Source organism: Balaenoptera borealis, assembly GCF_965194805.1.
Source record: "Balaenoptera borealis genome assembly, chromosome: 3".
NCBI lineage: Eukaryota > Metazoa > Chordata > Mammalia > Artiodactyla > Balaenopteridae > Balaenoptera > Balaenoptera borealis.
The window spans coordinates 111,147,859-111,162,703 of record NC_138866.1 but is presented as its reverse complement, the minus strand read 5'-3'; the positions used below and the strand labels follow the sequence as shown (position 1 = coordinate 111,162,703).

General features: G+C 48.9%; 1 protein-coding gene across 20 annotated transcripts in view; it reads right to left on the bottom strand.

The window, feature by feature from the left end:
• The window catches only part of TPM1 (tropomyosin 1), a gene marked incomplete at its 3' end in the record, with an annotated part of 27,820 nt that extends 12,975 nt beyond the window's left edge, over window positions 1–14,845 (bottom strand). For 3 of the 20 annotated variants that reach the window (XM_082383417.1, XM_082383435.1, XM_082383426.1), the window contains exons 1-2: window positions 8,789–8,935; window positions 1,098–1,231 (exon numbers count right to left, since the gene is read on the bottom strand). In XM_082383417.1, coding sequence (XP_082239543.1) covers window positions 1,098–1,231; window positions 8,789–8,920 — 266 coding nt within the window. In that variant the 5' untranslated portion in view covers window positions 8,921–8,935. Of the gene's footprint in view, window positions 1–1,097; window positions 1,232–8,788; window positions 8,950–13,398; window positions 13,841–14,592 lie in introns of those variants that run through there. The other 17 variants (XM_082383433.1, XM_082383425.1, XM_082383424.1 and 14 more) reach the window with 16 other exon arrangements.

Genomic DNA, 14,845 nt, shown 5'->3' with positions numbered 1-14,845 from the left:
CCTCAAAGACGGAGAAACGGACAAAATGATTGGCTGCGCGCACCTGCCCAGGTCACAGCGCAGAAACACACTGCCAGTGTCTGGGACACCACAGTACTTTGTCATCCCTCGAAGGGCAGAACTCTCTCTAGTCTTGTGGAGTCTTTCTTGGAGTGCTTCCAAGTAATACGAGTACAATAACTTGAACAGTTGAACATGAGAGAAAATGCCTTGTGGAATACACGATGGCTGATATGGCCCTGGTTTTCCTTTACCACCACAAGGCTGAATCTTGGGGTAGTAAGTCAGGTAGAGCCAGGTCACAGTGGGAGCATGCTCAGGAGACACGCAGATCTGACTGCACTTACCTATGCGCGTGTGTCTTATCGGCTTTACTAAGTCCAAAACAATTTACTTCTGTGGATCATATTTCTGTTTTATCTGTGCTTTCTCTTCCTCTCATTTGTTGGGCTATTTGACAACTGACAGCCCATACTGTATTTACCTCGGCCTAAGCCTCCTTGGTATATTTTATTTTATTTTTTTTAACATCTTTATTGGAGTATAATTGCTTTACAATGGTGTGTTAGTTTCTGCTTTATAACAAAGTGAATCAGCTATACATATACATCTATTCCCGTATCTCCTCCCTCTTGCGTCTCCCTCCCACCCTCCCTATCCCACCCCTCTAGGTGGTCACAAAGCACCGAGCTGATCTCCCTGTGCTATGCGGCTTCCTTGGTATATTTTAAAATAAAGTTATCTTTTTTTAAAAAAATGCATAATTGCTCCATGGTCAGCAGGAATGAAAGAACCAAAACACATCCCTAGAACCTCCCGTTTACACGTCCATCTCCCTCGCTGGGTGGTGAGCTCTAAGAGAGCAGGAATGGGGTCTTTTTCTTATTTGTAACGTTGGGGTTTAAAACAGTGCTTTGCACAAAGGTGTCCCACTAATGCTAAATGAACAAAAAACCATTAGTTGCACCTGGATCAAGTCAGGAAATAGTGCCACCAAGGTACTGTAAAATTCTTAGATGCCCAAGATCAGAGAAGCCCTCCCGTTCCACCAGGAGGAAAGGCTCTGCTAACAGGTGGGCTGGACGAGGGGTCCTCACCTCTCACTCTCATCTGCTGCCTTCTCGGCCTCCTCCAGCTTCTGCAGAGCTGTTGCCAGACGCTCTTGGGCACGATCCAACTCTTCCTCAACCAGCTGGATGCGCCTGTTCAGAGAAGCTACGTCGGCTTCAGCCTGGGTAGAGAGAGTGAAAGGCGTTTCAGTGTCGGAGAGAAAGTGAGGGTAGTGCCTTCAGGAGGGGCTGAGACTGAAACGCTGGTTCCAGACGGGAAGCCTGGGCCCTGTGGTGAGTCACCCTAAAGTGCGTTACAAGCCCCGGTCAACTCTGGAGTTGTCGGATACGTTCGTCCATTGATCTACCCAGGAAATGTCCACCTTGGGGTATATGCAGATCCACACACACCATCCTCATCGGACAAAGGGACCATCAGCGACACTCTCTCACTTGGTTCTCCTCCTCCACAGATTTCAACACGCTGGCTTCACCTGCCTGTGAAGGGGGAGCTTCATCACAGCCCCCGCACGCGGCGGGGCCTGAGGTGGGGACAGAGGCGATGGGACTTACCCAGGCTCAGTCACACAAGGCGAGAGCGGCCCAGCGAGGACTCGGACTCAGGAGTCTCAATTCTCCTTTCTGCTGACTGTGTTCTCAAAGGGGCTTTATTAAATATTTTAGGAACTAAAATAGTTTTAAATTCAGTGGTTCTAAAATATACACCATACAGAGACACAGCAAAACCCAGCAAGCCCCCTGCCCTTCAGCACCCCTTTAGAATAAGTGGTCACGCTGGAAGAGGGCCAAGACAGATTTCCCAAGCGCTTGTGACATACGCCTACAGGAATTTCTCACAAGTCAAGGTTGCTACAAGAAGAGCTTCAAACTCCTTAGAAGAAAAGCAGTACAGATACTGTTTTTACTTGCTATCTATCTCTGAAATAAGATGTTTCTTTTTGGGGGATGCAATGGTTACCTACAGTTATGAGCATTTGTTACTATAAGCCTCAGAACACTTGTAAGCCTGGACCGGTCCATTACATACACTTGCATTGATGGCTGTTTAAACATTATGCACTTAAGTGAAAGATGGAATTTGTTAATCTGGTACTGTTTCCTCATCCACTCTGAATGTGTGCTTATCCCAGGGTGATGGGGTTTTTAGGACACTTGGGAGTTTTCTAAACACTACAACATGCACTTTGGGACTATGCTAGTTCTCTACCTACAGTCCTGTCTTCCTTACTCAACTGTAAGCTTCTTATGTGCAAGGAATCACAATTCACTGCACAGAGTATGGGCTCAGTAAATGTCTACTGAATAAAATGAGTAAAACCAACCTAATTTAAACAAAAGCAACTTTCTTAGTTCCTGGACCCATGAGACACAGTTTGAAAGGCAGGTGTAGTTAGAGTCTGCGATTATGGCCTTGAAGTAAAGGAGCACGAGAACATTCTCCTTTTTGCTCATCTAGATTTGTAAAATTTTAAAAGCCAAGTTCTCTCTGGGAAAGAGAGGTGATTAGGGCATCTACAATCATGGTGAAGGACTTTTTATAAAAACATGCAAATACACTTTTATCTCTTCAAAAATTAACTATGTAGTAATAATTGGCTGATGGAGGCAGGGAGCAGGGGGAAATGTGAAATGAATCCAAGGTCAGTTAACAATTGCACTGACCCACAAAGTAGATCACTGCAGGTGCACGGCTAGTAATGGGCTCCACCAGGTCTGGCAGGTGAATGTTGGGATTTTTTTTTGGAGGAGGGATGAGGGTAATAGGGATAACACATTTCTTAAGTATAGGAACTTTAAAAAGTTTTTAGCCCCATGTAAAAAAAAAAAAAAAAAAAAAAAAAAACTGGAAGGAGGTATACATTACGGGTATACTTTTGGGTCAGGTCAGATTTCTTTTCTATATTTTCCATTTCTAGTAAAATTCTATTCCTTTCATGAACGGGGGAAAACAAGCAAGCAACCCTGAAAGCTGAAAACTAAAATGAAGAGCAAAACAAAAACCACCCTCCAAAACACCACCAACAAAAAAACCTCAGTAGAGTGTCTGGGTCATGTACTCAGAAGTATTTTTCCCCCTTTTCTTAAATATCCTTGTTATAGGTGCTGCAGCCAGAGAAATGTCAACAAGATTTTCAAAACAATTTCTGTAGTCACCACACTCTAAGCTTCCTGTTCTGTTTCCGACCTGGGCCCCAACCTCAAGGACTTTGCACTCACAGAGGGGAGACTGTTTATGCTCCGGGGAAGGAACCCTCCAGGTGCCGGGCCTCCCACACACCTGGGGCATCAGAGAGTAAGGAGACGGCACCCCACGCTCGTTCCTGCCTCTGCACAAAAGATCTCCCTACCCGAGAGGAACGCCCATCAATCCGAATCTTCCCTCTTCCCTCTTATTACCTCCACTCTAACCGTTCTTTCCCTTAGCTCTGGATACTGTTTTATAAATGTCATTAACTCCTTTTCCCCAGGAGCATTTGTAGAACCTACAATAGAGGTTGTGTCCTAAGGGAATACCAGTCAATAGGCCTCCTATACGGCACCAGAACAACAACTGGGAATGGAGACCTGCTCTAGGAGCCAGGACAGGGGCAACACAGAGAACAGACCTGTGGGTGGTCCACAAAACGGGGTCTCAGATGTTTAGCTGGAAAGGTCCCTAGGCATTGTCCAGCAGTTCCCACAACTGGCTGGGTGTCCAAATTCACCAGGAGATGCATATTAAAAATACAAATTTCCGGGCTTCCCTGGTGGCGCAGTGGTTAAGAATCCACCTGCCAATGCAGGGGACACGGGTTCGAGCCCTGGTCTGGGAAGATCCCACATGCTGCGGAGCAACTAAGCCCATGGGCCACAACTACTGAGCCTGTGCTCTAGAGCCCAGGTGCCACAACTACTGAAGCCCGTGTGCCTAGAGTCCGTGCTCCACAACAAGAGAAGTCACCGCAATGAGAAGCCCGTGCACCGCAACGAAGAGTAGCCCCCGCTGGCTGCAACTAGAGAAAGCCCACGTGCAGCAACAAAGACCCAATGCAGCCAAAAATTTAAAAAAACAAACAAAAACAAAACAAATTTCCAGGCCCCATCCCTAGAGATTCTGATTCAAGAGGTCAGAAAGGAAGACAGGAATCTGCACTATAAAAAAGCAACCACCCCTCTACCCCACCCACCATCCAAAGAAGCTGGCAAATCCTGTGGGAACCACTCATCTAGCTCTTTGTAGAAGAGAAAATAGGAAGAGGGAGGGATCTTTGACCCCAAGGGCTGAAGCATGCTCAGGTCACAGCCATCAGCGGGAGGTAAGACTAGCATCAAAGTCCCCTGGTCCTCACCTGCTGGCGTGCCTGCCTCCCTTCTCAAGGCCTCCTGGAGCCTCGTGGAAGCCCTGGAACTGGTGGTTCTCACCTATGGAGTCTTTCTGCTTTTTGACGTCAGAGCAGCAGGTTCTCTACAGCCACCCCGACTCCAACCCCCTCCCTGAAAGAAGGCCTTCAGCGAAAGAACCTAACCAGGTCTAGAAGAACGGTTACTGTACTGAATATCATCCGCTAAACAAGTCCTCTCCATCCATTTTGAAAAAAGGTGTGGTATAAAATTGAAAACATCATCAAGTAACACCAGGGGGGTACCAGCTCACACAAGGACACAGAGCATTTGTTCTCAACCCCAGAAACCAACGCCTGCTGCCCCAGAGGTTTCAGAGCAGGATGGGCAAAGGTGCTTGTAGGTAACAGCCCAGATCTGAAAGCAGTGTCTGGGGTGTATCGATCTCTACGTAAGCTTCCCCCGGGAAAAACCTGGGCTCTCACTGGCTTCTCAGGCCTCACCATACTGGTCTGATCGCAATTTAGTTTGGTTCTCTAGAATTCAAGATACACTGAATTCCATAAATTAATTAAGGACACCCTTATTTTCACTTTTTTTTTGGGGGGGGGATTATGCTCTATGTTCAAAAGGCCCACATCTCTCACCTGCACTAGCTTTTATTTCCGGTATGTATTCTCTGAGTTCTGAGGCTTATTTAGATATTTTCTAAGGTTCTTTCCATCACAGCACCTGGGCAGTTTACTTAAGACTTAACTGGCTGTTGCCTCTGCCAGTACAAACCCTACAGACACATGACCATCTGTTATTTAAAAAGCAGATATAAATAACAAGGCATTTGGGAAGGGTCAAGACCCCAGACACAAATTATTTCCAGGCATGGAAATCACTCATAGTGTACTGGGTTAGCTTCTAACGACAGCTCATGTGTTGACACTGCTGGTGAAGTCTTTGGGATGCTAGTTTCTTCCATTTCAAAAGTGCTATTGTGTCCCAACATGTAATGAACTACTCAGAAAAGAGACTGCTATATTAGTAAAGGCTACCAACTGTCTTCCTGCAGATCTGTTGTTAAACCACCAGGCGCTCTACACGTGTGAGGTGCCTTAGAGCTGCATGTGCCCCCCAATCCCTTCCACAAGGTACCAGCTACCTAAGAAACAACACAGGTATCAAGGGCATGCCCACACAATATAGCAAAATGTTACTCCAAGTCTGACTTGAAAGAGAACTTTTACAGGGCCTAGATTTTCATGAAATCCAGATGTTCTAGCCAATATAACTAAAGACAATTTAAAAATGGCAATGATTTTTACTTTAAAAACAAGTATTTCCGTTAGGACAATTAAGAAGAAATAATTGTAGGAGAATAATTTTATATCCTAAAAATAAATCCTCTGGAATGTATGTTCAAAGTCCTACCTGAACTGGAGTACTGCATGGGATGATCAAAGGTCAGGCCTTTTTATTTCATGAGAACTGTAGTTGTACAGAGAAAGTTTCACTCAGTTTACCGTGTAAGACCCAAGTCACTACAGCCAAGTTAAACTTCTGCCCTTATATGGTAAGGAAAGGGGAAAAAAACACGGATGACATTAAGGGGCACTCCCATGGATAAGAGTTAAAAACAACCTCTCTATCTGCACCAAAGCCTATCATTCACGAGGCATATTTGTGTAATGAGTGAGAAGGGACGTGAACAGGGCATTGTAATGCCTTCGCCTTGCCTATACATGAAAGCAGAAAGCCAGAGTATATATACACTCCAGCTACTGCCACCCTGGGGGGGCCAATGGGGGCACAAAATGCACTTTTAGATTCCTGTTCTCAGAAATATTTACCAACTCTAAAGAAGGGAAGGGCTGGGAATTTTTGTAAATTGGTTTTTCCTGTGATTTAATAAAGTTACCAATTAAGAACCTACAGGCTGCAACTGTTAAGTCCCCTTGTCTGCTGTGTACCATCCAGAAAGAAGGAAGGCAGACTGCCTTCTTCTTGCTCCCTCTTTTCCTTTGATAAGGACAAAAGACAAACAAAACCCTAGTGGGTCACAAGACCTGGAGTCAACCATTACATCAAGCAAAGTAGCCTCATTCCAAAATTTTGAAGGGCCCACACACCTTGGAAAAACAAACCATTAGAAAAAAAAGGGATGGCTGCTTTTTCCAAAGTTAAGTGCTGGTTGTAATAGGGCCAATTAACTACAGCCTGTCTGAATCTTTGAGAATGTGAATTAGGGCCAACTCTCCAAATATTTTTTGCAGTGGCTCATGACTCTGTCACTAAATTTTTATCTTTGCTGCCAAGAGAAACTGTGACTGCTAGCTTAACTCACAGCTATGCCTGACAACTACCAAGAAACCACCTTCAATTAGCTACCTTTAAGTTCCAGTTTCATAAGTTAGGAACACCTCTCAATCTGAAATTCTCTCTTCAGTGGTCTGACCCAGTCCTCAAGTTGCTGTCATAAAAAGTTCTGCGCCCATCCAATCATCCAGATAGACTATTTTCAAAAATCACTTAAAAAATTTTGAAGCTAAACCACTTTTAATATAAAGCTTTGAAAAGAATGAAAGCATTATCTTTACCCAACTGGCCCAGCAAGAGTACTGTCATAAAAACTAAGCCCGAAAGAGGTGAGTAAAATAGTAACAATGTGCCCTTCATAAAATTTATCTTCTGTGTCTAATATCAATCACCAGGCCAACAGTCCATAAGAGGCTCTCCTATACAGGACCACATATTCCCTTTCTTAGCAGGGGGAGGGGAGTTCTACCGACTTCCACCACTAACACCACTTCGACCCACCAAACATTCCTTCCAGCCTGCCTGTGTCCTCTCTCCGTTCAAGTTGAAAAAAGAAAAGAAAAAAAAAATTGATTAGAAGCATTGAAATGGAGTGTTTTAAGATGTAGTGAAATGAGCTGCCCATCTTTAAGACCCTTTGATAGCTGGTGAATTGCAAGCAAAGGAGCAATGAGCAATGCCGAGTGTGGAGCAGTTCTAACACCAGCTGACGCAAGTCACTTACTCTAGTGTGCTAAGCACCATTGCAACTTCTTTACACACACTCTTTTCATCCTCACAACAGGCAGGCACTACCATTACCAACATTTTACAGTCGAGGAACTGAGGGACTGAGAAGTTAAATGACTCAAATCCTAGCAGCCTGGGCCCAGAGTTCTTGTTCTTATCCATCATCACGTTCTATTGGTTCTAATGGTTCAAGGACAGCTGCGAGCCAGAGAGGGAGCCGGAATTCATTCATTGCCTGGCCAAATTCAGAGACATCCATGTGACCTCTGCTATCTTGTCCTCTACAGAAAATGATCTTTTGCCTATTGATTTCCTGGTTCCTGCCTATTTTATCTGAAACTTCATCTAGTTAGGCCTTCCTTTCAAGAGGACCCATTTGCTTCTAGGTATTTTATGCAAAACATGTCTCGTAGCTTCTGCAGCCAGCCATAATGCCATTACATACACCTCTCAACTCAGAATAAGCCTCTATTAAGCACAGAAGGACCCCACAAGAGCGCTTGTCATAAAATTCCCAAGGTGTCTGAGTATCCTGATTTAAAACACACACACACACACTCAAAAATCAACAAACAGCAAACGCCTTAACTACCTCTGAAATCCTGTTCCTGTGTGCTGGATGCATTTGCCTTAGTGGAAAGGAAGGAAGCCAGGTATTACACTCAACGTGGGGGAGGGGAAGCCGGCGGGAGAAAACACCCAATAATCGTAGCTATTTAGCCAACTTCTTCAAGACTCGGTAACAAAGGAACATCTACCTGTACAAGAGAACTTGGGAGGAGGTATGGTTAAGAAAGGGAAAGGCAAAGGGCCGCATACTAAGTCAGAACACGCTCTGTCAGTGTCTCAACCACCCGAGAGAAACAGGCTTTCAAGAAACCAAGGCTAAACAGGGATGGGGGAGTTTAGCATCCCCGGGCCCCAAAGCCAGACAATGCCTCAGACATGACCTGTTAGCGCCCTTCCTAAAAGAACGGATTTCCAAAAGGAGGGACCTCTTCCGTCCCCACTCTCCGAGTAAATATTGCCAGCAGCGCAACGGGCACATGCCGGGGGACTCGAGACGCCGGGCCGAACGCAAACACCCCAGACACAGAGTCCCTTCTGGGAAAGAGCTGCTTCCAGAACCTTCTCAACACCACTCCTAATTCTCCCTCGGTTCTTTAGACCAGCGAGATGAAAAGGGCTGAAGTGAACGGGCAGCGCCCCTCCCCAGAGCCCGACACCTGCGGGCCCAGGTGCGCCCCGAGGCGGGGGGAGGGGTGGCGGGGGAAGGTGGGCTCCGGGGGGCCCTGCGGGGCGTGGTGGGGCCGACTGGGGAGAAGGCGCCTCCGGGGGTGGGTGATGGGTGGGTCCCTTACGGTCTCCCTCAGCTTCCTCTCGTAGTCCAGCTCGCGCTGCAGGCTGCCCGCGCGCTCCTCCGCGGCGTCCGCCTGCTCCTGCAGGCTCCGAATCTTCCTCCGCACCGCCTCCAGCGAGCTGCTCCCCGCCATTGCGCCGGGCGGCGGCGGGCCGGCAGGCTGGCGGACTGCGGCGGGAGAGGCCGGCTGCTGCGCTCCTGCCGCCGCTGCTGCTGCCGCACTCCAACCACCGGCCACCCCGCCCAGGCCGCGGCGCGCGAGAGCAGCGCCCCCTGCGGCCCAGGCACAGCCCGGAAGTCGCGACCTCCTAGGCTGCGCAGGCGAACCGCAGGCGGGTGCGCGAGCGCCGGGGGCGGGCCCAGCGGGCGGGGCGGGGCGCGCGCCGCGGACCCCGGGAATTCGCCAACCGCGGGAGGCACCGCGCATGCTCGCGGCCGCGGGGCTGACAGGCGCGGTGCGCGGGCTGCTGGGGCACCTGGTGAGCCGGAGAGTGGCCAACGCGCCGAGGGTGTTACTTCGACTCCCAGCGCCCCTCCCCTGCGCCGTGGGGAACCCAGAGTAACGGATTTGTCTGCAAAGGGCTACGGTGCCGCCTGTTGGCGGCGGGAGCGCTCCGCTCCGGACTGCCAGATTCCCGTGCCCAGGAAGGAGAGAAGCCGAGCGAGGGGTTTGGGGCTTGAATGTACCCCCAAAGGGATTGTTCCTGGATGTAAAGAACCCCCAGAACACAAGATCCTAACCACAACAACTCTCCTTCCCTCCAAACTCATGAAGGGAAAACCACTAACATATTGCATAGAGGTTAAACCTCCTAAATGCTGTCTCCCTAGGTTAGAATCTGGCTTTTGGTTCTCTCCTGCTTGTGTGACGGAAAATAACCTGACTTCATCTGTAAAAGCACGGTTAATAGCAGTACGTTTCTCATAGGGCTGCTGTGAGGATTATGAAATGACAGAAAGCGCTAAGCACAATACCTTGTACGTAGTTAACTCAAATGATAGCTTTAGTTAATAAACACACAGGCACTGTCTTAAGAGTCAGGCTACGGCCTATAACCAACTGTGGGACCTCAAGCCCGCCAGCCTGTCTGGGACTTCCTTTCCTTTCCACAAAAACAATCATCTCAAGGGTCCCTTCTAGTTACATCCTTCTCTGGTTTTAGATCAGCCTCTGAGATCTTCTGGAATCTGACCAATTCTGGGCCGGACTGAGATGTCTTAAAAGGCACACCAACGAAAGCTACAGAACCCTATGAGAGCATCTGGCTACAGCTGGATGAAAACCAAAGTGGACACAATCTTTGGGAACCACCCTCTGCCAATTCTCCCCTTGGGCTACGTTTTTAAATGTCTTCTAAGTCTCACAGCTTTCTTTCCTCACCTTTCTCACAGAAGGCCCTTCAAGTCAGTTCCTATGTGTTTAAGTGTGAGAATAATGAAGAAAAAGAAAACACACTTGACAACCCCCTCCTACGCCAAAGCCCTAATGAGGAAGCTCCTTGCTTTTCTGACTCATTTGCTATGGACTTTCTCACAGCCTCCCTCTGCTGAGGCTCTCACAAAGCCCAGCATGGGCCCTCACATCCTGTAGGTGGAGCCTCTAGCTTTGTTTCCACACAGTTCATCTAGTCAGGAGGGAGGTCACAACTGCTTCCCTAAGAGTACAGACTGGGGGCCTCCAACTTTGAGGGTGGGAGAAGGGGGCATCTGGGAGCCTCCAGGAGACACAGAAACTGCTGGACAGGTGCAAATGCTCTAAGCAGCCAACTAGTGACTTAATGTCCTGCTTTTCAAACATCTGGGAAAGTCAGTTTCAGGTGAGTTCATTTTCACGCTGATGTCATTATACAAGAGTTTAGGACAGTTGTTCTCGGCCTTGGCTGCACATTGGAATCACCTGGGTATTTAACAAATACTAATGCCTGCGTTCCACTCCCGGAGATTCTAATTGGCCTGGGGTACAGCCTGGATTTTAAGTTTTAAAACCATCCTAGGTGATTGTTTAGGCAAGGTTGAGAATCACTCATTTAGAAAGCAAAGACCTACAGGGAATAAAGACTCACATACTGCAGATGTCAGAGACATCACAGTTACTGGGGAAGGGGTTGGGCCAGAGAGAAAATGGAGCGCTTGATCCCCTTCAGCCTCACTTATGCGGAGGGACGACAAAAAATTCAAAACAAAACCATCAGAGATCCGACCTTGCAAATTACAACCTTTCAAGCTAGGAAGAGCCCATTTCTGGAATAGGATTTGTAAAGTATGTTGGTAAATTAGTAGAAAAATGTTTTTAGTAGTAGAAAAATGTGAAAATGTTTTACATTGGTGAGTAATAGTGCAATGTCCTAATCCCAAATGTAATACAATTCTACCTCAGGAAGTTGACCTCTCTCCTACCTTTCTCTAGTGACATCTGTCTCTTCCTCCTCAAGTCTTGACTATTTTTACTAGCTAGGAATCACTCTAAATATAGTATTTCTTCACAAACGTCTTGCATATCCCTACAGATTCCAAACAACCTAAAATGTCTTAAAGGGGAAGATGATCAATATACTACCAAAAAAAAAAAAAAAGTGTACCATATTAGGGATAGTTTTCCACTGGAAAGAAAAGAACACAGCTTCAAAAACCTCACCCTCGGCTTCCCTGGTGGCGCAGTGGTTGAGAATCTGCCTGCTAATGCAGGGGACACGGGTTCGAGCCCTGGTCTGGGAAGATCCCACATGCCGCGGAGCAGCTAGGTCCGTGAGCCACAACTACTGAGCCTGCGCGTCTGTGCTCCACAACAAGAGAGGCCGCGACAGTGAGAGGCCCGCGCACCACGATGAAGAGTGGCCCCCGCTCGCCACAACTAGAGAAAGTCCTCTCAGAGAAACGAAGACCCAACACAGCCAAAAATAAATAAATAAATTAAAAAAAAAAAACAAAAAAACCCCTCCTCCTTCTCCTGGCTCCGCCCTCCCCCACTGAGCTGGCTTTAAATATCCTCTTTGCCACTTCTGCCTCACCTCATTCCAATGCACCATTAAACAAGACTTTTCAATAAAGACATGATAGAACCACATAGTTACAATAATTATGATTTTTTTCCCTTAAGAATCGTAGTAGCTTTTTTCTCCTTCTCTTGCTTTCAGTCTTACTGGGCTATTTTCAAATTCTCTGCATTCTTTTCCTTATAAGGAATATCTCTCCTTGATCTATCAGCGGCTCTTTTGAAAAAGCTAAATAAACGTCCTGCTGGAGAATTTCGGGGAGACAGACATCCTCCATTTAACCATATACGGAGCAGACATCTGATCTACATTACACAAAACTGGTGCAGAGTTATATGTGTTTTTTGGCTCTTTTTCTAAAGCCAGGTAGTTTGTAACTTAAATATTTTACCTAAATCAGTGTTTCCCTGAACCCCCTTTCCAGGGACCTTGCTTTTCACTGAAACTTTCTTTTTGTCACATTCTAAATGTCCTGTGTCTGGATCTCTCATTTACAAAGCACACTCGGAGATTACATTTCGTGCCTTTCATGTCACAGAAAGCCTTTACTGATTTCAAGACCCAGACCCTCCAGCAATTTACACTTCACTCTCATACAAAAAATTCTGCTGTTGCATTTGGTAGTTCAACTTTCTGGGCATAGCTTTCCCTGGTGCTCATACATTCTTGAAATTGTTACCAACTTCCCAACGAATTCTTTCCTAATTGGGCCTCTAGGCTTAATTAGCTTCTAGAATGGTGTGAAAAGAAGTCGGTCCTTTGGAAATCTAATGCTTGTCTTGACTTATGCAGCAGAAGAGGCAAGCTCTTCGGCTAAAAGGATTCCAGAGGGCAGTGGACAAAATGCTGGCAGAGCTTTTGTGGTGCGTGCATCATCCTTGAAACTATGTGGTGGTTGTCAGAGGCTGACAGGTTGGGGTGGGGTGAGCAGGAGAGTCGGGGGCAGCTAGCTCACTATACCATATAAAGCACTGAGCTATATATAACTCCCAGCTTACTTTCTGGATCTAGTGCCCTCAGACTGCAGACCCAAGCAAGTATCGTCTTCCCAGGCAGATCTTAAGGGCTGGATTAAGCTTCCCTAGTGAGTAAGGAGGCCTCAAGTGTTTCTGTGGCCCACCATCCAGCTTAGCCTTCTAAGTAGCACCATGCCATTTTTTCAATGCCATCTCTAGTGTGTGTCCTGACTAGACCCACCACCGAAAACCAGGCCTTGCCACCCACCAGAGATGGCAAAAGGAAAGAAAGTGGAGAAAACTAGGCATTCTGTTTGCACAAACCTCGGTGACGACACCTCGGAGGTTTTCTGCCACCATGGAGCAGGGTTCACCTCCAGAGTCCAATTTCAGTTACTGTATTCTTCCAGCTTCTCACCCACCCCCCTCCACCCCCAGGGGTGGGGGAAAGAAGGAGAAAAAGAAAGAGGAATGGATGGAATAAAAATGAATGTGTGCAGTAGCAGTCGGAGGCAGCATCCAGTGCTCTGGGCCATGGCAGGCTGTGTGCGGGTTTCCAGCAAGAGGAGGTGACCCTCCTCCAGTGCTCTCTGGCCCCTGTGGTGACCCCAGAGCGGCCACCAGGGCAGGAGGTGAGGGAGGCAGTGTGTGCGTGCACTTACGTCGGTGGCTTTTTTCTCCGCCAGCTCCAGCTTCTCCTGGGCATCTTTGAGAGCCTCGGAGTATTTGTCCAGTTCATCTTCGGTGCCCTTGAGTTTCTTTTGCAACGACAGCAGCTCATCTTCCAGCTGGGAGTTGGCCGTGGGGGACGGGGACGGGAGGGGGGTGCAGCAGGCAGCGTGATCCCGCAGGGGAGGGGTGTGGGTGCACAGAGCCAGAAGGACAGCGACAGCGGGAGAGAGAAAGGGAAAGACAGGGAGGGAGAGAGAGAGAGAGACAGAGTTAGCCATTCGTGCGCCGCGCTGCGCGCCCGGGTACCTTGGCGGCGGCCTCATCGGCGGCCAGGAGGCTGTCCTCTGCCTTGTGCAGCTCCTCCAGCACCCGGTCCCGCTCGTCCTCCGACGCCCGCAGCAGCTTCTCCTTGGCCGCTATGTCCTCCTCGAGCTGGGGGGCGGCGGCGGGCGGGCGCGGGCGGCCGGCACGGACCGGGTGTTAGACACACACACACACACACAACACACGGGCACCGGGTTGGCTGGGGCCCTTCGGGTGTGAGGCGCCGCCGAGTTGGGATTCAAGGGTCCCTAGGTAACCTCCTCTCGCCCGGAGCCCACTCCGCACCCCACCCCAGCCCCCGGGGCGAGACTCCTGCGGATGTCTCAGCGGGCTCAAGCCCACAACTTGGGGGTGCAGAAAAACGCCCCCGTCTCCCCGGCCCGCCGTACTCTCTAGTCTGTCCATCTTTGTTTTTAGGAACAAACTGTGTGACTGTCCCTCCCCCCTCCCTCGCGCCCCCCCCTTCCCAGTTGAATGTTTTATACTCCCCAGTCAAAAAGTCCAGAAGAACTTCTAACACTTTCTGGACTTGATTCCCTTCAACCCTCCTCCCCTCCCCCGCCCCCGAATCCAAAACTGATTTCTCATCCTGAGAATCAAGTGCCTCTAGGACTTGAAGGGACTTCGCGGGCTCTGGGAACCAGAAAAGGGAAATAAGCGTCCCCAGACGAGAGAAAAAGTTAGAATAAGCCGGAGTCTCGCTCTTCCCTTCCCCCTTCTCAGACGCCCTGGAGTGGGGTGGCTCCCCGAATCCTCGGAGTGAGGGGCCGGGAAGGGGTGCGAGGCCCGGGTCCCGGGGCTCGGGGTCCCCGGCGGGCGGAGCGCGGGCGACCGGCCGGCGCAGGGCCGTAAAGGCAGACCTGCTTGCTCCTGTCCTCTGCCGCCTTCTTATCGGCCTCCGCCTGCTCCGCTCGATCCAAGGCGTTCTCCTTGTCGAGCTTGAGCATCTGCATCTTCTTCTTGATGGCGTCCATGGTGGCGGCGGCGAGGGGCCCTGGGGCTGCGGCGGCGGGAGCGGGGAGGCAAGAGCGCGGTGGGGAGGCCGATCCGGAGTGCGAGCGCACAGCCGCCTGCTGATCCCAGATATGTACTTTCCCAAGGGGGCGACCGCAT